This window comes from Athene noctua, chromosome 4, assembly GCF_965140245.1.
Source record: "Athene noctua chromosome 4, bAthNoc1.hap1.1, whole genome shotgun sequence".
Taxonomy (NCBI): Eukaryota; Metazoa; Chordata; class Aves; order Strigiformes; family Strigidae; genus Athene; species Athene noctua.
The window spans coordinates 34,047,760-34,073,494 of NC_134040.1; the positions used below are offsets into that span (position 1 = coordinate 34,047,760).

The 25,735-nt window shown below is 41.0% G+C and overlaps 1 protein-coding gene across 9 annotated transcripts in view; it reads left to right on the top strand.

The window, feature by feature from the left end:
• The window catches only part of AFF1 (ALF transcription elongation factor 1), a 102,349-nt gene that overhangs the window by 26,508 nt on the left and 50,106 nt on the right, over positions 1-25,735 (top strand). For all 9 annotated transcript variants that reach the window (XR_012633560.1, XM_074904956.1, XM_074904950.1 and 6 more), the window contains exons 2-3: positions 5,093-5,213; positions 5,777-6,688. Coding sequence is in view for 8 of the 9 variants with exons in the window: in XM_074904956.1 (XP_074761057.1) it covers positions 5,093-5,213; positions 5,777-6,688 (1,033 nt within the window). In the remaining variant the exon portion in view is untranslated. The remainder of the gene's footprint in view (positions 1-5,092; positions 5,214-5,776; positions 6,689-25,735) is intronic.

Here is a 25,735-nt window from a genome sequence, read left to right on the forward strand (position 1 = left end):
TTTTAAACCTGCAGGAACTGGCATTATGGCAAAAGGGCGGTGGCCCTTCCCCTCCCCTCCATCCCTCCTCTCTTTTTCTTCACACACTCTTTACAAAGAATTTATTGCTGGGAAGAGAGCTTGGGGTCAAGGAAGGTTCAGGGAAAGAAAAGGCCTTTAGAGGTATTACAGCTGCTGTTTTTGCAGCAAGCGGCATGTAAGATGTTTTACACTGTGTTGGGATACAGATAGGAAAGATAGCTACTTCTCATAGTAAATATTACTGCTGCAAGAGACACAAGTTACAGTTGTTTAGGGTTTTCCTTTTGTTTGAATGTAATCAGAACCTCAGAGCAAAACAGCTTGATTGCTCTGAATTTGGATGCTTGCCAGCCTAGAAATAGAAGGATATCCGTGATCCACATGGATGTAGCACAGTGTTTAGTAGAAAACAGTTTGCAGGGTCATAATATGTGGCTTGGGTTTTTGGGTTTGTTTTGGTGTATTGTTTGGGTTTTGAAAATATTTTTATTGCTACTGTTACTTTTTAAACTACTTGCAAGATAGGAGCTTCTGTTGCTCCAAGTTGAGATCTAGTGAGACGTTTACAGGAAGGCGTAATGTAAAACAAGAACCCTGGTCAGCCAGTGCTGACAGCAGACTTTATTGTGGAAGAATAAATAAAAATAGCCATGAGATTTTCCCCAGTTCTTCTAACATGTCAGGCTGATGTTCTGCTTACTTCCTTTGCAGTAAATTTTTGCTTGTGCATGTATGTTCACGTACATGTGCTGCTTTGTCTTAATAATTAAGACTTGATGTTATTGTCAAAGAGTTTGTGGTAAAGGGGATGAAATATATGAGTAGTAATACTGTGCTAATATTTTCGTTTATGATTAACATTTATAAACTCAAACTTTGAATAATTGAGGGCTGCTGGGGGGGTGGTGGTGTTTGTTTTGTTTTGGTGGGTTTTTTTGGGTTTGGTTGTTTTGGTTTTTTTTTTTTTTTTGAAAGGTGCAGAAGCTGACCCTTGTAAGCTGAGGTATAGTGTCCAAATAATGACTTCCCTTAATTTTGTCAGATGTTTGCTCATGTGTGCCCAAGGTCAGGCCTGTTTTGCATGACTGAAGAATGCACTCTCATTGTCCAACACAAAGTCCATTGGAACAGATAAGAATTTTTTTGGTCTATTTTGGTGGGGTTTGGTTCACCCTTCTGCTCTGCAAGTTGAAACAATCAATCAAAACATAAAATCTCTCTGTCAGAATTTCCACTTGTTTGTTTTGCAGCAGAGTCTCACTGTGGAGTGAGTCAACCTCTTAGAGCTCTTCCAGCCAGGGAGATACACACATGCTGATATCTGTGGATCATCGCTGATGCTTTTCAGTCTTGGTTTACTGCTGATAGTGGCATGCTCTTTTGTATTTTCCCGCAAGAATAGTAATCTGGATAGTTTATGGCTCCTGTCCTATTTACCCAGGAACCATAGAAAAAAACCCCTGTTAATACCAAGTCATGTTCTGTGTAGGTTTATCATACAAAGGGAGAACATGGGTGAACAGGTGGATCCCCACTGACTCCCCATGTCAGCTATCTGTGTGGAATTGATACCTAGCTTGTTAGCTGGATCTGTCTAAAGTATTGTGTGTGGTTTTTTGTTTAAGAAAGTTGATCTACATTATCTCCGTGCTAATAAATCTTATGTGAAGAAGCTGATCAGGGGAGCAAATTTTGGATTGCTGTTGAAAGCTGGACAAGCAGGGCATAGTGAAGTCATTACAAGATAGGATACTTGACTGTAGTGGCATGCGGAGGCTGATACTCAAAGTCCTCAGTGCTTTATAGTAATGGCCACTACTACAGTAGTGCACCTTGGAAGATCTCAAGTATTTTAATGCTATTGCATGTGCCTTTCTAAATAATAATGCAGATTATAAAGTCATGTGGTGTGCTCTAGTAGTGACCTTAAGAGTTTTTGAAAGGTAACAGGTTGTTAGGCGGGTTGGGACTGGGTCTGTTAGAAGAGAAGTTACTCTTTTAGTCTTGACAGTGTTCCCCAAGAGACTTGTGCTGAACCTTGTGGCTTATATCTTTCTCTGTCCCCTCTGAAAGAGACAAACAGTGTCTTACCTGGGAAGATAAAATGAGTGGCTCATTCTAAAACAATGTTTTAAAAAGAGATGGATTGACTGTGGCTTTTGTCCTTATGTATGGTTTAGATGAGCATTTTAAACTGCTTTCATTTCTTATCATCTCGGGCTTCAGCAGAGAGCTATGCCAGCTCAGCAGCTTCTCTCTGGGAAGCCTGGATCTGAAGTCTATTTTGGGCATAGCTTAGCACAATATCTGTGCATGCTGTGTACTCCAGACAACACCATGATTAATTTAATAAGTACTAGGGAGAAAACAAACAAAACCAAGTATGTATATATAATGTTGCAGTTGTTTTAAAAAGTACTGTGTAGGTCTGAGTGCTTGGCATTCATGGTGTAGATCAAGACAGGAATAGTAACAGGGTGGGCTGAGATGTCAGCAACATTGTATAGACCAAAATGTGTATGTATATCAAAAGACAGGAAATGGGAGAAGGAGCTTTAACACAGTTGTCACACTTGTAAAAAGTAGATCCCTTTTGTATCTTTTAATTTCCTGTACGTCCCTTTGTCTATGGAGCGATTAAAATCATGGATGAAGAACTGGCACAGAAAAACATGACTGGGAAAACAGGTGATGCTTGAGGAGGAGGACCTAAAATTAACTTAAAATTGTCCTTTTGTACCTTCAGGATTGCACTGAATACTATTGTTAGTCTCAAAAACATGTTTCCAAAGGAGAAAGTCAAGGTGGGTGAGGGAAAGCTGGGGCTGAGCACTTGGTTGCAGTAAGAGTCCTGATTAGCCTGAACATATCAGAAGAGCTCCTTGCAAGAGAATTGTATAATTTAAGGGAAGATGCTGACTGCAGGGCAAAGAAACTGGGAAATAGTAAGAAGTGAGGATTTCCTCCAAGGGCAGCGGTTTTGTTTCTTTGCCCTCCCCACTGTGTTGGCTTGAGTGCCTGTGCAGCCACAGGAAAAATGGACTGGAGGCTGGGGGAGGGGAAGAGGAGCTGATTGATCCAGGTTAAATCATGCCTATCAGAAAAAAAAAAAAAAAAGATTAAAAATTTGTTCTACAGTTGGTGTTGGTGTTCCTGATGCTGGCTCAATGGTGTCACAGACTGGTGAAGAGGAGGTTTCAGAGATCTCTTTATGCTAAAAGCCAGTGACTTAGCTGTTAAAACAATCTTTTGCGGTATTTTTATGCTTGCTGGCAAGGGATTTTTTTTAAGTTTATATGAAGGATAGTTACAGAATCATTCTTTACTCCCCAGAATGTTTGTAAAATGGTGTTTCATTCAGTAAAAATTTTCCAGATAATGTGAACAGATATGTTTAAAAAAATGCTGTCAGCTTGAAAGGCATTCACTCGGAAAATCATTTGCATGCATACAATTTCAAGTAGTAGGTGCAGCCAAGATTGCTTCTAGTTTACCTTACGCTTCCTCCTAATCTTTTTGTGTTCTGTAGTTGGTGTCTTTCACATGTGGCTGCACAAATCTTTCCTGGCACACAGAGGACAACTGGCCAACTGATTATAGATATGAAATTGCTGACATGCAAAATGACATCAGATGCACAGAGGAAATGCTTCTATTATATATTGTTTGTAACAGAAGGATTGTGTATATTTACTGAATCAGTGATCTGTGATTTTTAATGTTTTTTAATATAATTTTTAAAATTGTTTGCAGTAGTGGGGTACAGAAAGCTTACTGGAAATTTCTGGTTTGCTATGTTTGGAAACAGTTCAGCACTAACAGAGTTGGAAACTATTTAAAATGTGCACGGTCTAACCCCTGAATATGTTTTTTTTGTCTAAGTGGCACAAATACATCCTTGCTGCAGTTCCATATATGGAAATTTGCCATCAGACAGCATCGTTTTCCAGAGCTCACATTGAGTCAGGAAACCGCCTCTGCAGTAGACAGACCTCTTGGTTAACTGTTACAGCAAAGCCGATCCTTTACTTCTCCTTTAGGGATGATTAAACCTTCAGCAGATGATTGCTGGTGTGGTATTTGAGAAAATGGCACTGATGGAGATGACAAGGCTCTTCCCATCCAAACTGGGACACTTGAAGCTGAGTGTACTAAGAAGCATATAGGAATTGTATGTATACAGTAGACAGTAGTAGAGGAGAAATAGGAGAGGAAGTACCTGCATCGACATATATGCCTGCATTCCTTTTCTTCCCAAATGTCCATAAATGTCAGAGCAACATATTCCCTTATTTTGCAGTAGTATTTCACAGAGGAGGTGTAGTCTAAAGAATCTAGTTTTCCACAAAGTCATCCTGCTGTGCATGTGACACAGCTTTATTGCTGTTTTGCTTTGTGGGGCTGGTGGAATTGAGTGCATGCATATGTGGTTGAGGACAAACGGGGGGATTCAGCTTAGTGTTTACTAAATTTCTGAGACCCTTTTAAATACATTTATGTGATGACTTTAAATGCAACTACATCCTTTGCCAAGTAAGCAGCTTTCAAATGTCCATTTAAAATAGAGTGCGAGTTTTCAGGCCTGTTTATAGAGTAAGAAAAGTTCAATCTCTGAAAGTGACACCACCTTCAAAATAGTGGATTCTTTTTTACTTTCAAGTGAAGAGTTGGGGTGGAAGCCTGGAGAACAAGAAGAATGGTAATTTTAACATTGATCACTGCAACTAAATTTGCCAACTCATGCGCTTATCATGCAAATTGAGAAGTCAGCATGAGTTTCACAACTAAATGGATGGATAGTTTTTCCCTTTCCACCCTTCTTGATGTGTATGGTGTCAGGGGTAGAAATCGCTGAGAAGGATGCATGCTGTACCTTTTATGTTATGTTACTTTGTGGTACGGCAAATACTTGACATAACTGATTTGTCAGTTGTAACCACCCTGTGGATTTTAAAAATATTTTCATGCTGGATGTATGCTGTTGTCTGAAAACCATGGTTTCTGCACAAAGCAGATACTTGTTGGTAACACTGGTGTAAAGTGTTAACCATCCTTACTTTCTTTCCTGAAGCTTGTACAACGAAGACAGAAATTTGCTGCGTATTCGAGAGAGAGAGAGGCGGAATCAGGAGGCTCTGCAGGAGAAAGACAGGTTCCCTGAGAAAACTCCCCTCTTTGCAGAACCCTACAAGGTAATGCTGGGGGAGTGTGTGGTGGAGGGAGAGTAGCAAAGAGGGTTGGGATGGAAGAGGAGAGCTGTGGCCTCTGCATACAGTATAGCAGATACTTGAGCATGATACATGCAAACACAACATCTTCCCATCTGCTTAACTTAAATTCATCAGAGTATGTGTTTAAAGCTCTGCAAATGGTGCAAGCGCAGCATGGACTTTGGGTTGGGCAGATTTATTTGGGGGCCTCCTTTAGTCTGGGAGTTTGAGGGAGAGTGCTGGAGAGCAGCTTGGCTGCCTGTTTGTCTGCAGCTATGGTTGAAGCAAACTGGTCTGATGTTAGTGTTCCTGAGGACTGCAGGCACACCTGTGATCTTGGCTCAAAAGAACTAATGCTGACAAGAGCAGTCCCACTTGCTTTGGGGAGTCTGCATTCAGGATCAAGATGAGCTTACATAACTTCACTTGTGGTGATGCATGGTGATTAAAATAAGATCCTGAAGAATGTCTCTTCTTGAGCTGGATCTCTTGGGGCGGGGCGTGTGTGCTTTTTAAATTTCTGCCCCTCTGTTCTTCTGTTGCAGACTAATAAAGAAGATGAGTTGTCAAGCCGAATTCAGAACATGCTGGGCAATTATGAGGAGGTCAAGGAGTTCATGAGCAACAAATCCCATCAGAAGCTCATAGGAATTCCAAAAAGTGTTGCTCCTCTGATCCCACAAGGAAAGCCTCATCGCCCATACTTCCCTGAAAAGACCAGCCATACATTACCATCTTCATTCCACCGTACAACCTGCCATCCACCCATGGGACCTATGGTTGTAGCTCCTCCCCCGCCAAGCCAATCCACTCACTACCAAAAGGCACAATTGAGAACAGAACCAACTTCAGGTTTGCACGCCAAGGGTCACGGTTTATCCAACAGTCAAAGCCAAGGTCAAGAACACAATCGTGGTGGCCAGGAAAGTCACGCAGGTTTTCACCACAAGAGAAGTGATAGGCATGTGGTTGGTGAAGGTCGTGTTAATGAACTGCAGACCTCCATTTTGGCTCTTTCTCCGTTGATGTCGTCTTTGCCTTCTCCATTGGCACCCCTGTCACCTCAACATTCCAGCCAGCCTATCAATTCCAGGTCACAGAACAGCAGCAAAAGTCATAGGCCGACCTACAGTCAAACAAAACCATCTCAGGACATAGTGACAGGATCACAGGAGAAGGAAAGTCAGGACAGCTCAGCCGTTAACCTGACCAGCACCACTCAGCCTTCCTCTCAGACTTTTCCCCCACCTTTGCCATCAAAAACCAGTGCAATGCAGCAGAAACCAACTGCCTATGTCAGACCAATGGATGGCCAAGATCAGACACCAGTTGAATCACCAGAGCTCAAACCTCTCCTGGAGGAATACCATGGAGAAACCTATGAAAAAATCTCAGATTTGAAGGCAAATGCCAAAGCCAAACTATCTAAATTGGAAATCCCTTCTGAGCCCATAGAGGTGAGTGCAATTGTTGGGGGGGCTCTGTTGGTGACAGGGTAAGTTCAGTTGTGGAAGAACAGGTGATCAAAGAGCAGAGACTACCGGAAGCAATGATATCTGGTCATGCATTATTGTGTTTAGAAGGTGCATTTTGAGGTTGGCTTTTGCTCACATGGGTGAGGTGTCTGTCTGGGTGGTGAAAATGCGACACTTGCCATGGTTCTGTGGTTTTCTCATCGAGACTGCAGCAGGTTTTACGGTTAGAGAGACTGCTGCTGTTGCTGTGATTTTTGTTTTGCCTGTAAAGATTGTTGAAAAGGAGAAGGGGGGAAATGATATCCTGAGAAGGTCAAGTGGATTGCACCTGCAGTTAGTACATGCAGAGTGTTAGTCTGAGTGCAGAGACCCCGAATCCGCAGTGAGTATTGGGACAGCTGACTGCAGTGAGTGCCATGGTCAGCTGAAACTGCTTGAAAGTTTTGGGGCTTTGTGATAAGTGACTGCAAACACCGCAGGGTTCTCGGAAGTAAGTTGGTAAGATCTCACAGTAGACCTTCAGGAAAGTATTAATATGAACAGAAGACTTCTTGTAGAATTCTGCAAGATGGATTTAGCCTAGTGTCCTTGGGAAGCATGACGCTATGCTGTCTCCCGCTTTGTCAAATGACTTTTGAGCAAGTTCTGAAAGTAAATTTAAGTAAATTTAGTCCTGAAGTGGAATTCTCAACGATAAGCAAGATCCTAAAAGTTCAGTAAAATTCTGCATTCAAGCCAAGAAGATACCCTCTTTCTCCCACCTGTGAGCAAAACAAGCAGAATGCTGCTTATGTGTTTCTTCTTACCAGCAGAAGGCAGTCTGGGCAGCAAGCTCAAGCATACCTTCATTATGGTCACTACACTCGTCCTTTCTCTGCCAGGGACTGAGAGGGATGTTGCAAAAGACGTGGGATGGGAAGCTGCAGTTGTTGCAGTGAAGAGGTGGCAGTTGGGCCAAAGACCAAAATGTTTTGCATGTAAACCTTTTGTTATTCCTGCTCATCTGAGAGCAACTTCTTCCTAATTATTTTCTTGAGAGCAAAACACTAGCTTCTTCATTTGCCCCCTCGTATAAAAATCAAAAATGTTTTGAGGTTTAGATTCAGTCTGCAGTTAGACTCTGCAGTTTCAATCTACAGTTAAGTGTTCTGTCTTCAGGTGTTCTTACATCTTTCATTCTGCTCTTTTGATTATTTTCATGGATTGCTCTTTTCCAGACATTTCAATGACATTTCAATTGGTTGTAGCAAGCTTGAGTGCAGGGTATTGCAGATTAGCAGGTGCAATTTAGAACATAACGTGGTTGCTCTTGTACTACTTAAGTGACTCTCTTGCCAGAGGAAGGATAACTTTTGAGAATATGGGTTTTTTTGATACAGTTCTCTCTTCATCTTGAGTTGGTTAGAGATCATATGCAGTGTGTGATAGACTGGTGCAGCCGAACTGGGCTAGATTAGTCTGTTATAGCTTTCACCTGAGAGAAAAAGGAAAGGGCAGTGGCTAGAGTGGTTGGGAAGGCTTTTCTAAAGATTTCAGAAAGCATCTCACCTATGTTTGGGCCCTGCTGTGAAGTCCAGTGGCTTTTCAAGGAGCAAGTGTGTTGTTAAGGAGACTGTTAGGAAACTTTAGGGGAAGGCGAGGGCGGGGCTGGAATTACAATTGCTTCTTAACCAGGTGGTTGAGAAGTGGTTTTTCCTATTATTATTATTTTGATACAGCAAGATTCCTTGTTGTACTCCATCTGTTTTTGCTGACCCCAAGAATACCTGTCTGACTTGCCATGTGTGATGGAGGCAGAAGTGTGGATTTCTCAGACATGTGCAGAGCAGTGGGAGAGAGGGAGCAGTGCTGTTGTCCATGTGTTGTTCAGCAAATGCATGCTTTTTTTTTGTTGTGCCCTTTGAAGCCTGTTGTTTCAGCTTTGCTAAGGGACCAGCCCACTGATTCTGCCTGCCTCATGGCTCAGCCTCCCACAAGCTCAAAGGCACTTGGTCCCTAGGTACCTTTGGTGGTTTTACCATCATCCTCCAGTACTGAGAATAGTGCTATGTCCTATGGGCTGTAGGTTCCCACAGTGCTGACCGAAGGCAGCTGGGCGAGGAGAGATACAGAGATAGTTTTCAAATTGTATTTGCCTTTGGAATAGAAATAGAGAGCATAGGTGCGGTCTGCTTTTCATGGAAAATGGATTTTGATCAGCTTCAAATGGCAATTTTTTGTGGAAAATGAGAGGAAACTGGCAAAATGACATCGTTGAGAAGTTGTGAAAATATTTTACTGCTGAGACACTTTATTTGATTCAAAGTAGCAAAAATTTGGCCTTGCACATCATACTTCAAAATAGGAAGTGCACAGTGGTCTACATTTCATTACTTGCTTGACCGGATATTTTACTCATGGAGGAGAAGTAAAGCAGTGCAGGGCCTTTACCTTCTGCATTATCATTCTTTATTATCCATTACCAAAAAGATAAAGACCATTTCTGGGTTTAAAACTCTATGCTTTTTTTTTTTGAGAGGGCATGCTTATTTTTCAGAAATGAGACTGCCTTGTTCTCTTCCAACTCTTGTCTCATTTCTATTTTCATCTTATCTCTTTTCCCATCCACATGCTTTTTATGTCATCTCATGTATCTCTGATTTAATATGATTTTTAGATAGGGCAGTGTTAGCTGTGATGCTGGATGCTGAATGCAACTTCCTTCTCACTTTCCCTTGAGCATGTGACTCTGAACTCAAATGCCCATAAAAATCCTACAGCTGCCAGAGCATGAGTAGCATTACCCACCCCGATGCAGGAGTGCTATTAGATCTGTGGCAGAGTAAGAACATAATAAAAAGGGTGTTGAAGATAATGAAAGAAATGGTTTTGTACAAACCAAAACCCTGGGTTTAGTTAGTTATTTGCTTAGTCCGTTTCAAAGCTGATAGATGAAACTTTGTGAATATGCTGAATGATCCTCATTTAAGGTAGGTATCTTTAGGCTATGACCTCTGACTATTTTCTGTGCATAGGTGTTTTGGATAATGGCTTTGTAAGCTCTAGTGAAAAATATGCTACATCATTTTCTGCTTGTTTCAGGTATGTCATCATATTTACTTACTTCTGTTTGTTTTTAATGATTAACATATATTTGATAGTACAGCCTTTCAGTGCTAAAGCCTGGAGAGTGAAGAACCAGTGTGGTTGCACACCTGGATATATTCCCTGTGTGCTGGCTGTACAGTGTGAGAGGTGTGATTGGGGAACAGAGCTGGGCTGGTCTGCTTTTAGGAATCATCCAGTGAGGTATGTTACATGCAGGTGAAAGATTCATCCAAAAAAAGGCTCTTGAGAAGGCTAATCAGAGGGTCCTTCAGCTGAAATGTTGGCCTTTCCTTTTGTTTTTGGTGAAACAGGAGCTGTGGGGGTCTCATGCCCTCCCGTGACCCTGACAGTGAATAGGTCTAGACTAGCAGAAACTCTACTCTTCCTCCCAGCAACTGGGAGCTGTGGTTTTACAAATTCTGTTTAAACTGTTCGGCCCCAGTTATACTGAACAGCCATATTCCAAATACAGTTTTGCCTGTGATCTCCCTTGACATCATTTAGGAAAGCCATTTCTTCTACCACATGGTTTTTTGCTAATTGAATTTCTAAGGCATGTGTCACCTGCAGCTGCGAATTCATTATTGACAGCTTCTGTTCATGGCAACACTGACAAGCTCAGCCTTCTAGTCTGAATACACAAGCAGATTCACTGCAGAGTGAATTAATCCACAGAGGGTAACTGTGAAGTGACTCACATTGCAGTCACATAAAGAAACTGAGCAGCTCTTTCCCCTCTTCCCCAAATAAAAACCTTCGTTTTCAAACGTCATCCCCATCTCATTAAGGCGTCTTTCCAAATTTATTGTGAGAAGACTTAAAAATATAGCATACATGAAGCTTAGATGTATCCCTTCTCTTAATTGTGCCAGGTGTTACCTCTTCCCCTAGCACCTAAAAAAAGATGCTTTTAAAGCCATTCTCTCTTTTCATGTCTTAAGGAGAACCACAGCACAAACAGAGACCCTTGTGCTACCTCCATTGACAAAAACTGTGATGTCTTAAAGGGAATTGGCTTGATGGCAGGGCCGAGAAGCAGTGAGGCTGGTTTGAGAGGGTGTTTATAAATCCTCAAGCATTATTAAGGGAATAGTGTCTGGTGGAATGTGTAGCACTTGAGGCTCACTGAAGATTTGGCTCTGTTTTCCTGGCAGTTTCATAAATATTGGGGAGTAGCTCCTTTTGTCTCATGTAATGAGACCTCATCGGACTCTCCTCTTTCATCTGCAAACTGGGAAGCAAATAGGCAAGCAAACAATTTAAAAAAAGCCCAGAACCGATAACAATGGAGTCCAGATTTGTTAAGTCTTTTTGTAACACTCTTATCCTTGAAGCATAGAGTATACCCAGATGTCTCAGTCTTCAAAGTGGGATTGCTGTCACTGAGCACTGTTCACCTCAGTAAACATTTATGAGTGGTCACCAGTTCAAACATGATTATTGCATAGTACACAGTAATGACTAATACCTAGAAAGAAGTGTGGATGACAAAAAGAAAAAGTTCATTCTAGGTAAATAATTTTTCACTGACTTCCCTCCATGGCAATTGAGCTTTTCTACTGGCAGGTGTGGCCAGACAGGTGAACCCTGTAAACTAGAAATAAATATATTGCTTTAATCCTGCATCCTTTGAAAATTAAAGTCTTTAAAAATACATACAGCACTGTCATTTGGTCTTACCTAATGAATGCAGAGTATTTAGCATGAAAGTACTACTGTTGCCTTTCTACCAACTTTATCAGTTACTGAATAGAAGGGAGATTGGGCTTTTTTTCACCTCTCCCTGTTGTATTCCTTTTTTCATTTTTTTTTTCCTTGCTTTGCATCAAGAAAGATAAGAAGGTGTTACTTCAGTCTTCTCTGCTACTCTTTACAGTCAAAAGTGCCTTTATGTGATTGGAGAAGGATTTCCTTGCTTCACCGTAAGCGTTGTGTAAATTTGTCTTTTTGTTGGTCAAACACGAATGACAGTTTTTGTTACTAGATTTTTAATGTTTGCTTATGGTCTCGGGAACAAAGAGCACTCTGGAAGAGCTGGAGGATGAGGGCATGTGGGGCAAGGAGCAGGTGGTTGGCTCAAAAGCCGAAAGGGTCTCTCGTAATGTTACTTCAGTTTAACCAGACTCTGGTGTTCAAAGTTCATATGTCAGACTGCAGAAGTCATAAATTAGAAGTAGTCTTGTTCGTTTTCCTCTCTGATGCTTGAAAAAGTTACACTCAGGTCCAGTGTTCAACTACCAACTCTCAGCTGCAAGGCTTTTCAAGTTTTAGATCCTTGCTTCTTCATTTGGCTCCAAGGTCTGAGCTTGGCTCTTATGCAAAATACCAAATAATAGTGGAAGTGTCTAACAAATAAATAAATAAAATGCATAGTGCTGCATTCAGCCATCAGACCACCAGAAATGGTGTTTGTTCTTGCTGCTTGGAAGTGCAACTTGGGAGTATCAGTGTGAAGAAAGGAGCAGGGAATCCTGCATCTGCCCGAAGTGTGTGGTGAGGAGGGGGAAGCGGGGGGGTGCCCAGAAACAGTATTTCTGAGAGAGTAGTGAGTCTGGTCAGCTTCTCCCATCAGGTATGGATGGACTTAGCTCTTTGGCTTACAGCAAACCTGACTTCTCTCCATAGAGTGTTTCTGGGCACCACTGCAGAACATTAATCCAAATTTGGTTGCTAGATGCATCACTTTGCAAAGCAATGGGAGACTGAGAAAGAGTAGTTAGATAGGGATTTGTGAATCTTGCGGAGAACAAGAGCAGGATAGATGAGGTCGGGCAAGAATTTCCATAAACTGCCTTGCATCTTTCCAGATAACTCAGAAGTCAGTGTTTTGTCCAGGCTGCTGTGAGAAACTTGAGCTTAAATGAGCAGCCCATAGCATATTAATCACTTCTTCCTATGAAGGGCTTGTGATCAGCCATCCTTACTGGACTCAGTTATGATTTCAGCACAGCATTTAGACCACTACCTTTTTCATTGCAACTGTAAGGAGTGTTGTGTTTAAAAAAGGAGAGGAAAAAAAGAAAAAGAAAGAAAACCTGTGGTCCTCTGCAGTTTGCAAAGTCAGGAGCCAACAAGATGAATTTAAGGAGAACTTTAGAGCACTTCTGTTGTTAGTTGTGATTGCTGTGCAGAGCAAAATCAGTGCTTGTATGTTGTGTATGTAAACAGCTACTTTCTTTTCTGTAATAATGCATTTTGTGTCAATGGCTGTATGTTAATGAGTAAAACGAATATCCTGCAATTGTGGATATGAGTTAATTTTCCAAACCTTCATCTGTACAATGAGAACTAACACACACAAGTTTTACAAAGGTATGTGAATAAGCATGTGTAGAAGCATTCAGAGGTATCAAAATGAAATTGATAACCCTGCTTTCAAAGCATGATGTTAGTAGTGGGCTCTGGTAAATTGAGCAAGAAGCAATACTTTGGAAGGGAGGGCAGAACCAGAAAGTGCTATAAGCTGCTCTGTAAAGCTCCCTCTGTCTAACACAGTGGCAAAACCTCTGTATGACACAAATTCTCAAGTTTCTCCGGAGCACTCAACATTGTCAGGTTAATAGTCTTGAAATTCAGGGCAGCAGGAATGAGTGGCTGGCATGTGAACAAGTATGGAAAATGTCACTGGGATGGTTTTACTGGATCCCTCACATTTCCTCTCTTTGAAGCCATGATTGGCTAGTGTGAGTTTGTACATGCTAGGAACAGCGAGGGGAATGAGCATTTGAGGGACAGCTTTGGGGGTTGTGGTGTTTCTCATGGAGAAAGCAAGCATCATTTGAAGGCGGCTGAAAACAGTTTGTATAGAAGTCCGCTCTATCTTGCAGGCGTTTCATTATGAGGATGCTTTCATTGTGCTATTATTGCTAAACAAAATCAAATAAAAACTTTCAGAACTTGTTTACAAGCTGTGCTTAGTTTGAAGCTTGTGGTGTCTATTTTAGTTGTGCAGAAAAGCTTGTGCATCTGCAGGCCTGACTTGTTTTTTCTGCTAAAGTGCTTTGTCTAATAAGTAGTTGTATCTCTTTCTTGGAACCTGAAATTGTGTCATGAGAAATATCACTGCTTCAGTTTCACTGTTTGTAACCATGATTGACAGAAGAAGAGTAAAACCATAATGCTGTGAATTGTGTGCTGGGTACCTTTCTTCCTCTGAAAGATTTTTTTTTTTTTTCCCCTCTCTCTGGAAGAGTCCCATCTTCTACCTTGCAGGCTTAACCATTGTTGCCATTACTTAAACCTGTGCTGCTCCCATGCCCCCAGTGATGATGGTAAAGTCCTTTGCCAGAGCTGCTTAGCAAAATTAAGTATCAGCAGAAGGACCCAGTCTGGAGACCAGCATGAATTAGCTGATCCTAAAGAGTATTCTGAATTTGGAGCCAAGCTTCAAACTGCACCTTGCAGGTGGTTGTATTATAGCCAGTTTTATTTACTTCTGAACAGCAAGGAGTCTAATTTTAGTTGGGTGAATGACAAATGTTACAGCTTCTCTAGAACTGGCTTAGAAGAATTGGGAACTATTATTTCTAACTTTTTTTGTTTTAAACTAGTGAAGTTTTCTGCACAAATCTTTTAAATGCTTGTTCCTTTGCAGATAAAGCTTAGCTGCTTTGATAGGAATTTAAGAAAAGCAAAATTAAATGAAGGGAGCAGTCTGCAGAAAAATATTTATTTTTTAAAAAAAAGTGTTCCCAACTCTTAGGTTGGCGCTGTGGTTGCATCAGCATTACTGGTTTGCAAAGCAGTTTGTTTGGGACAGTAAGCTTGCAAGGGACAAAACAAACTACCAGGTGCTGGGGTGGTGTGTCAGGGAGGGCTTGGTTAGTTGGTTGGTTTTAACTGTTTTGTTAAGCTGAAGTGGTTATTTTCAAACCTTGTGTGGATGGTAATAGTTTGTAGTAATTGCCTTATAGTCCTGCTTAAAAATCTATGTGGAAACAAGGAAACTTTTTGTCAACCTTATCTTGGGTTCATTTGGGTCTCCAGTGCTGACTGCTGGTATAGAAAACTGTTGTCTGAACAGACTAATAAGTATTCATGTAGTGGCATCTCAAAGAGGGAAGTTGTGAGGAAGAAACAGCAAGTAAAAATAGAACTTGGGTTCCTTGCTTATGGGTGCACATCATGAACAAAATCCAAGGAGGTTGTGATTAGCAGCAGAAATGTTACAAGGGCATTTTGTACTGCTAATAGAATGATTGTTACTGTCCAATATTATGACTAATAAACAAGAAAAATGATCTGGAAAGCCTCAGGAGAAGGCTAAGAGCAGATGACAGCCAACCCTTCCAAAAAGACAACTTCAAAGCAAGCACTGAAGGCAGGGAGAGGTGGCAGGTGACATGCATGTTAATGAGCTCAAAACAAAACACAGTCACTGACAGCTGATCGCTTCCCCTTGCAAAAGTCAAGCTACATCTTTATCTCGGAGGAAGAGGTGACCGTAGTGACCGTAGTGGCCTCAACTGTTTCTCTGCCTGGTCTCCAGACTCTATTATCCTGCAGTTGTAAGGTCTTTGATTGTAAGCAGTATAAAAAGTTTTGGGCTTTTAAAAAATTTTAGATATAATTCTGGAAATAAAAACCCAAATCCATGGTCATTTGAAGATGTTAGGCAGCAGGACAGACAATTTTCTTTTAGCCTGGGACGATAAGCTTGATGAAATGAAAAGCTAAGGAGTAGCTTTATTTCTAACCTGATATCTGTTGAAATGTGTGCTATGTCTAAGGCTTTTTTTTTTTTTTTAAATATTTGTGATTTATTTAAGAATTCCTTTGGAGTTTGAAGTACAAAATTTTTCTGTCCTGGACAGGGCTCACTTAATCCATCAGTCCCCTGCAACCCAGACTGCATTGGTTAGGGAATATTTTGAAAACCTTTATGGAAAACTGCATGCTTCAGTGGAGCCCCAAAGCTTACTCTCTGTTACAGTAAAATGAAACAGGCAAGAAAAGGGATAAATAGCTTGTTGGAGATCACAAAACACAATTCTTTCCCTTCTTTCCTTCTTCTCCTCCTGCATTTATGTTGCATTGGATTTTCCCAGTGTTTTCTTTCCTACCCATTTTCCTGCTGTGCCAAGCCCAGTGGGAAGGGTGCAGTGTGCAAGGTGAGGGGGCTTCAGCATGGTGGCAACTCCTGAAGTCATTTTTCTGTAGATTAAAATATACATCAGCCTTTCACAATACATGGTTAGCCATTCATCAGTCTTCCCATTAAAAGTATCTCTTAACGACCAGGATGGAGTTTGTCACTGGGGTTTATACTGTGGCATAAAATGCCTGGATTTGGGATGGGACTCACTCTTAAACATGACATAAGTCATTTGTTTAGAAGAAAATGAACTTTGATTCCACCACTATCCTCTTACTGGGCATAGTGGTTGACACCCTGGAAAGACATTAGAGGTGTTCATACCCATCTTTGTAAGAGGATGGATGGGCTGTGTTTCTAGGAGGACTGGGGCTTTTATTTACGTTTTTTTTTTTAAATCACTTGACAAAACCATTTATTTTTATAGTTTCTTCACATGTATATATGATACTTTAATACTCAGGCTTGTAGTAGCACTTAATTTGATCAACTCCATTTTATTTTTCTGACTCTGTTTTGTATAAGGAAAAAAAGAGAGGGGAAAAAAAGAGAGAAAACCTCAACTTCACTAAGGGCTTGAAACTGAGTTACATGGTTCCCAGTAAACATCCGTAATAAATTACACGTAAATATCCAAGGTTGTGTGGTCTAAGGCCCTTCTTGTAATTCTTAGGCATTGTGGTGTCAGCTGAAATGAATTGCAGCCAGAGAAAGGTTAACTAGAGTTATATATGTGTATATATATATATGCCAGATATATTCTTTTATTAAGTCTTTTCCATGGCCCTTTTTGGCTTGCAGAAGTGAAAACAGTTGGTACCTTTCATGCTGTTATGCTAATTTAATTTCTTTTTCCCCTCGTTTGCTCTAACAGCTGTATTTGCAGGTACATCCAGAGGCACTGATCACTGCTCCTTGGGGTGGTTTCATAGACACAGACAGTTTGGGGGTTTGACAAAGCACTGCTGGTTGTAAGTTCAGGGTTGCATAGGTTTTGGGTTTTTAAATACATAAACAGAGTTTTGGCTTCTCTTGTTTTGTCTCACTTGATGAGACAAAACATGCATGCAGCATGCAGCATCTTAGGAGAAATCAAAGTCAATCCCAGTGGAACAGGGGAGAATTATATGGCAGTGCTGTGTTTCGGTGGTTGTTTTTTTTTCTTCTAAACCAAGCCATACCATGCAGGTGTAATTATGTAAACAGGAAAAGCTACTTCTTGTATTTGATTCAATAGGCGAGTCCCACTGGATGCAAAAGACTTTTTTCCCTTGTGTGCCTCTCCTTTGGAAGAAGCCACACTTTTTATCCAGGCTGGAAATAAACCAGCAATAAAATGCCAAAGTGTCTCTAATAGCTCACGTGAAACACCCTCCACCAACCTGTTTGTAGATTTTTGAAACTCTCTGCACTGTTTCTTAGAGCAAGTGGGAAGCACCAAAGGGACAGATGTTGCCAATTTGCACTGTACAGGGGGAAGGCAAATATTGCTAAGCAACCGTGTGCTTGAGAGAGCGTTTTTCAGAGAGGAGCCAAGGGACTTATGCCTGGGAGCGCTTGCAGCTTCTCATGGCTCGGTGCGAGGGAAGAGATTAAAAGTTCTTTCCTGTCAGGCCTGGTGCCGCCAGCACAAAAGACACCATAACCTATTGACACTGATTAGGGCTGACAAGGGAATGTATGAAAACAGGAAATCTCCCCTACCATGTAGGAAGGCAGTAAGACATGTTCACGGAGGTAAGTGCACCAGCGATGTCAGGCGTTGGCTTCAGGGGAAGGAGGTGAAACCCTGGCAGGCGGCTGAGCCCCGTGAAGTCCAGGGGGGCCTTGCCTGGGTCCAGCTTTTGTGTCTGCCTGGGAGCGGGTCGCTGAAGGATGGACTGGCAGGGAGAGGGGGCTGTTTTCAGTGAGTCTTATAATTGCAAGCTACTTCATGTAAATTGAGTTAACTTCTCTATTTATTGAAGGATGAAGGAGATTATAAACAAGCCAAGTATTAAAACACCTGTGTACAGTTGCACTCCTCCCTGGCCAGGCAATGCTTTTTTAAGTGCCAGTCCGGAGGTCATTCTTCTGATGGTCTTGAATGCCACTGGACATGTTTCCTCAGAGTGAATTTGCCTGTTTCAAGCTTCTGAATTATTTTGGCAGTAAAGACATTCCTGGTGTCTTGTTCAAGAGATGCATTTTCAGGAATAAAACACAGATTCGTCTTCCTACATTGGGGCATCTCATTAATACTCTCCTAATGCTATTTTAAGCATCTTCTGGTCTTTGATTCTTTGCATTATTTGAGTGAAGGGAAATGGTTAGCACATGCTTTGTGTTTTATTTCTTTCTTCATGGGATTTTCACTGGGCACCAGTGAACTGCAGTGGAAGTGGCATTTTGCAGCTTTAAGGGTGCTCCCCAGGCATCATCTGCATCAGCGCAGTGATGCTGCTCTTGCTTTTTGAGCTCTGTTGTGACTGCAGTATTCTTGCCCCAGACCAGTGCTGCAGCAAGAAGCTGCTAGACCGAAGTCTTGGTCAGCTCTCTGGTTTTCAGTGAGCATGAGTATTAAGGGGAGAAAAGTTGTTCTGATGTGTTGATGATGAGTAACTTGAGAGGGCAGCTGGTATAGTTCTGTAACAGAAGTGATTCCTGATGTTACCTGGTAGGGTATGAAGTTGCCATAGCTCACCTTGAGGGCAGTGATGTTGGCTAGAGCACAGCTTTGGCATCCTTGGCAGGGATGGGCTCAGAGCAGGGGGCCAGCTCTCTGTGAGCAGCCCTGTGTTGAGGGGACCTGCCCTCTGCAGTCTCTAGCACTGGCTGCTTCTGAAGCTGATGGCTGGTGCTAAACCAGTGGTATACCCATCCTGAATTTCAGCATCTCTGGCTGACATGCTGTGCCATTTCCAAAGCCTGACTATACCAATATGTTAATTTTTGAAATTATATTCAGAAAGGAGTGGTATTCTTACCCTGACATGCCACTCAGCAGAGTCTGTTTTCTATCAGTTTTGCCTTTTATTTGTTTCCTTGTGTGGTTAGGCTGTGCTTTGAAGTTTCAGGTCTCATTTTTCATTTTCACTGATGTCCAACAATGTTGCTGTCTCAATTATCTTTAATATTCTCTTCCCTCCCAAACTTTAGTTGCCAGTTTTCATCATCATAACGATGAGCATTTACTACTTAACAATTAAGCACTAATTTATTGTTTTTAAGAAGCAGAATATTTTAATTCCCAGTTGGAAAAGGTGTTATTCCTACTTTTTTGATCTCCTGCTTTCCAGCACAGTGATTTCTCTTTCTAAACTGCATTAACAGTGTTACATTTTCTTGCCAAATGATTCGGTTGGTGAAACAGTTCATAGATGTCATTAGATATTGAGGTGTTCTTTTTGCATGCAGTCAGGTGTATCAAATAGTGCGAGACATGATCATGAAAATCCATCCTGCTTCAAGCGAAAGGTCCGGGTGCATTCCTCAAGAGAGGCTCTGCTGTCAGCCCAGCTGCCTTTGCACATACCCAACCACACGGAAAACAAACTGCAGCTGCCCATGGACATGACTTAGCGTTTGTTTCAGACCCAGCAAAGGCTTGATGCTGAAAGTGTCCTCTGCCACCTCCCTTCCCCACAGCTATCTTCATCTAATAAAAGGCATTACTGCTTTCTGTGAGTTCTGCTTCTCTGGGATGCTCAATTTAATCACTTTGGCCTTTCTGCCTATTCTTAAGATAGAGCTTTTCTTCAGTCAAAGGAGGAAGGAACAAGTGTGATGTTTGCCTTGGCTGTGAAGGAAATAGAGCTCAACAGTACTGGGCTCATGGACTAATTTTTAACCAATCACCTTCAATATTAGTAAAAATAAAAAAATTCACTTAAACTTCCATTGCTTACAGAAACTTCAGTTTGGGTGACTTATCCAGATGTGCATTTTCCTTTCAAGATAAATAGTAACTATTGCTATTCAGTACACTGCTGTGCGTCTTAGATTATGCCACAGTCAGAAATATTATCTTGGCTGGCTTATTAAGCTTTGTTAAGTCAAAAGAAAAATGTGTTAATTTAAAAAAAAAATTTCAGATCTCTCTTCCTCTTTCACTGCTTGAATTTAGAAAGAATAGTGACAACATAGCAATACTTTTTTCTTGAGAGAGAGATATGTTGTTTCTGTATTAGCAGAATCTTGAGAGAATTTAATCCTCTTGAATCAGAGCCTAAATTCAAATATTTGTTTTAATGCACTACTGAATTCAATAAACAAAACACCCCCAAGGGGAGAAATTCCTGAAGTTCTTGAGATGAAACCCACAGAAATGCAGAAAATTTTGAGTGAGCACTTCCCCATGATTTTTAAGGCTAACTGCTGTATGTATTTAGAATGAACACACTGGCAGGGTGACTGCACATTTTAAAAGTCTGTTATAAAATAAACAATGTGTAGAACGATTCCTTATTAACGCTGTGGTATATATTTCTTTCAAAGCTTGTAGTTTGTTTTTTTTAACATGCCATAAGAATGCTAGTTTTTAAATATGCCTTCTGCATGTTGCTTTTTGAATAGCAGTGGCTTATGAAGAATGCTACAGGTTTTAGAAGTTGGAGGGTGAATTAATTAACAGGAGACAAAGTCGTATCAGATTTGGATCCTGACAACTTACTCCTCCTTATACAAGGAATATTTTGGTTTCTTTCCTCAGCCTGTCAGCTCATTGCTGTTCAGACTGAGTTGTAATTCAGACTTGGTTGGACACCATCTGTTTGCTAAAGGTGAAAGGTGCAGTGTTTTCAGCCTGAATGTTTTCACTTGAGGCAAGCGTTTTCCTAAAGGTGCTCTTGGCTGTCATGTTCCTTGTCTATTTGCAGTTTTGCCTTGTTAATCCTTGGCTGGATGTGCTAAAAGAATACTGTCACTTTACCAATGCAGAGGAAGGGCTGACCTCCTTTGCCTCCTTGATTTGCTGTAGTGCAGAGCAGGGTCAGCTCTGTTCCTTCTCCTCTCTGCTAATACAGCGTTCATGTTACCACAGTAATACTACCCGTGTTTCCATAATGAAAGCAAGAAGAGAAGCAGTGTGGTATTTATTTTTCTGTTTGCTATGGTAGCAGTAACCCCTTGTGTATGTCCTACCCTTTCCTTAGACATTTCCTCAGAGTCCTGTAGCCCACAGCCTTCTGCAGTGCGCGTGTAGGGAGATGCTCGTTGCCCAGCGTGCAGGAGGTTGGTTGGGAATTGCATGCAAAACTACCCCAATGTAGAGACTTTGCCTGAGAGGATGTAAAGAACAAATTGCAGTTCTTTAGGTCTCAAAGGTGTTGAGCCCAATCCATCATACAACAACAAATTTTTACCCTGCCGGCTCACATCCCTGAAGTATTTCACATGGTTTGATTATTTTGCCACTGATTCATGGGAAATTTTCACACAAATATTACCATTATATGAGTAATTATGTATGAAGGAAAGTACAGGCAGTGAAACAGTAATACAGAAAATCTGGAAATGTCCATAGTGGACTAGAGCCACAAGTAATTAAATCTTCTCCAGTTTGCTGTCCCCAAAAGCTGCTTCAGGGAAAGATGCAGAAAGCTTTTTCTTAGACGGAGGTTGGCTGCTGTCTTGGTAATTCTTCTTAACATCTGCCCTTAGTTGCATTTTAATTATAAACTATTCAGACAGTATGTTAAATAAAAAAGATGCTTCTTCCCTCCAGATTAGACAAGGAAAGAAACAGTGAACTGACAGTCTCCTGTCCTCTCAGCATTGCTTTGTTTTCTGACAGCTGTGTGAGCCTGTGAGGCTGATGGCCCGTAGCCTTCCTAATACACCTGACTTAGAGGGATCACTTCCCAAATGACAGCCAGGTATGTAAGCTCAGCACCTCCCCCCTCACTTAGCTGCCAATAAAAATTGTATGTGACAGCTCTGCTGTGCATAAGCCGGGCCATAAAGAATTTCTGGGACTTAGAAAACACCGTCTGCAGTCTTTTAATGCAGAGTTTAGGGGCTAATAAAAAATGTCTTTTAAGGAAGCTTATGTTTTGAATCATAACAGAGGTATCTTCTACATACAGATTTTAAATATTAATTGTAGACTGGTTTTCTTAGGCACAACATGAGCAAAGCAGGTCCTAGAAGGCTGTGTCCAGCCCTGGCCTCTGTACCCACCTGGCAAACCAGCTGAATGTGCTGTGGGCTTTACACCAAGCCTGCAAAGCTGGTTGCAGAGGAGAGGATGAAATCTTCTGCATGAGTGTTGAGTTGAGGAATAATAATCACCTCCTAGGAGCAGGCCATCTCAGCCTTGGACGCTGCTTTTACAGCTGAAAGTTTTACAGCTACTTCAACAGATAGTTTTGTATACTGGAAAGGGTGATCAGGTAACTGGTGCACAGGACTTTCTGTGGCTTCCAGTCTTCTACGGCAAGATAGGGGAGCTGAGAGACTTGTCCGGTAGTCATCGCAGGGAGGGTGGCTTTCATCTGTGTATACACGATGACATAAGTATAAGAAGAATAAGCCTAAGAAGTCATTTTGCTGTCCAAAACCCAAAACATCAAATCTAGAAATATTCTTTTTGCATTTAGGTCATTTTTAAAATAACAGCCAATTTGCCTTTGCAAGCAAAAGGATCTTCTGCTATTTCTTTACCACAGGTTAAGTTCCTTGGTTTGGAAGCCTTTACAAATATTTCTTAAACTTCTGTTAAGGTTTAAAAATAGCACCTAGGCTCCCTCTGTTATGAACTTTGCTTTCTTAAGGAGAGAGAGAAAACTGTCTTCTCAACAGATGTGTTTTTTTCGGTTTTTTTTCCCTTTGGGAATACTATACTTGGACTGACTAACAAGCATCCCACTTGTCTTCTCTATTGATGTGCTGATGGTTGATGCCTTCCAGCTCCCCTCCAAGTTGTATGGTCTGTCCCAGGCAGCAGCACAGGGCTGTGCCTGGTGCTGGCCCTGGGACTGGTAATGCTGCTACAGGCTTCAGCCTGCCTCTTCAATTCCTTGTTTTCCAATTGTTTTATTTGCAACAGTGGAAATGCAGAGAGGTGGTGTGGGGTACTGCTCTTCAAAACAGACAAATAAAAAATCTTGGTTTAGAAAAGCAGGAGTCCTGTTAAGTATTAAAACAGTACAAGAGCCTGCATCTCTGAGTCTTGTTTACTGAGTCATCAAGGGGAAGTACACCAAGTGTCACCACTGCCATCATAAATCTAATTCAGCTAATTTTCCAAGGGGGAAGTGGTGTTTGGAAAGCAGTTATCTGAGGTGATCCCCAGAATCACAGGACACCTTTCACCACTAAAACCCCCAATTTTCTTGATGGTCTTAACAAAAGTAGTTACTGTTTTCTTACCTTTTTGTTTAACCCAAACAAAGGTCAGGATTTACCATCAATGATTTCTTAAGCTCACGCTAGGGGACTTGGAAATGAAGTCCACTAGCTGTAATAAAATAATGCCTACTACAGTACTGTTTCCATGGAAGGGAAACCATACTAGTGCCGAAGTTGTAGTACACATCAGAAGTCAGCCTGCTTTGAAGACTGTAGTTCCTGTGTGGTTCGAAGTTATGTCAGTATAAATACCCAGCGGCTTGTGATTACTGGCGTTGAGCGTCCATAAGATACACAGTAGTGGTCAAGAACGGGATGGGAAAGAGTGAAAGTTTGAGAAGCATGTGTAGGCTTTTAAGTGTTGCTAGATTTTTTCGGTTAAAGAGGTTGATTTGGGAACCAAAGTGCATCCTTTGCACTCACATGTTGACAAGTATCTTAATGCACAGTTGGTTTTTTTTAAAAAAACCCCAACCAAACCAAGAAGTAGCTCTGCTTGGTTTGGATCTAAGTGAATAGAATTTATTTGCAAAATGCTGTTTGCTTTTATAGAGCCTAATTCCTGCTGACCTCCAGCAAAAGGTGGATCCTTAAATGGTTAAATCACTTTAGGAAGTAAAGTTAGAGCTTCTGAGAAACTTTTGAAACCTTTTAAATATATGCCCCATCATTTGAATTTCTGAACTTGTGCTGCATATTTATTTAATTATGGCACTTTCTGGCTTTCACACATCTTCGCTATAGTTGATACATCACACTTACATATGTTTTAGCCTTGATACAACATTCCTTCTGACGATCATGTATTAAATTTTGCAGATAACACCATAATGCATGATTTCATGCTGTTTTTCCTTAGAAAAATGTTAAAAATCATTATCTTTCAAGCAGGTCTGAGCTGTTTTCCCTCTGGCCCCCAGAATAATAATATCAAAACTGTGATTTCTTCTTTTGCTTTACTCCTTTCCTGTGACTATTTTATATTAGCAGAAATTCATATTTAAATTTAGTTATGTCAGTAGAGTACAGATTTATTTATTCATTGGACAGATATTATCAACGAAAATCTCCTCTGACATGATTCACAGGACTTTTACAGTTTTATCTGTATCAGCTGCAGTGAGCAGCTTTTTTTCAAGGTACTGTAAAAAGTATTTCTTTATCTTTTTAGATACTTTTTAGTGTATCTCTATTAGCGTAAATTTTGAGGAGGTGATATTGGAAATGAGAGAATACCTGAAATCAGGACTTGCTGCTCTTACTCAAATGCTTTTCATATCTTCAACACTTAGATTGAAAGACACCTTGTGTTTGTTCTGAGGGGAACAAGAAGACACAGACTCGGGCTGTTACCGACACAATGCTTCTAGATTCATATCAATCAGTATTAAAAATTTTGTACTGGAGAGGCTCTAAGCATAAGAAAGTTTTGCAGAATCAAGGGGTCAAAATAGATTATTGAGAGGTACTATACAGATGGTAGTTAGGATGGGGTGGAGCTTTTGTGCGGAGGTTCTTTATATAAAGCAATTTACTAGTGAAATAATCAGCCTTGACTGGAGTTCTGGTCCACGTGGCTATATGCAGGTGATGCTGCACTTAATTTTCATGTTTAGTTTGTTTGGATTTCAATTATATTATTATTAGATGAAGGCTAACAAGGGATGCACGAATTGCTTTCAGCAACTCAAGTTTTTTAAAGAATCCTTTATTAAGACATATCAACAGTCTGTTCCCCCAGACAAAGGAAGACAAAATAGCAATTTTTTTTTCTTATGCTGTTTGAAGACAAGAAGGAGGCCTATGCTTTTATTTTTAGATTGAGCAAAATAATTCATCTCAGAGTTAGAATAGCGTGTAAAATCTTTAAAGAATGTTTTATTTCCTCCAGGTGCCCACGCAGGAACACGATGGTACAACCATTGTTTACTGAGCACTTTGATGTAAAATGCTTAAATTGCCAGGATCATTCAGTGTCAGCTGAAGAAAGCAAGAGTAGAAAGAAGTTCATGGAAATGTTTTGATTTGTTTTCAAACCTGCGATGAGGATGGTGGCATGCCAGAGCTGCTGCCTTCTCTTGTGAGCTGGGCTGCTGGGTTGATGTTGGGGCAGAGGCAGAGGAGTGCCTGGTGGTGTGGCATTGTTTCAGGGGAAAAACTTTGGCATTGCCTTGGAAAGGAGAGGAGTGGACTTAAATGAGTTAAATACACTTGTGAAACCATCCACAGGGGACTTAACTAAATGCACACTGCTGGTTAAACACTGGTGCCCACAGAGGACCTGAAATAGCACACAGAGAAATTATTTTAGAAGGCTCCCATGGACTTTAAGACTGGTAGATTGGATTTGTAGTCTGTGGTGAACTCTTGTTTGTCAAAAAGAAGCAAGCAGCATAAACACAAACATGGATTTATAGTGTAATTTTGAAGATGCCTCACTGGATGAGGCAGAGCCTTTTTGTCCATTTTTGTGATGCCTCAGCATTGTTTTAATGTGCATAAAGCAAAAAGTATAACAC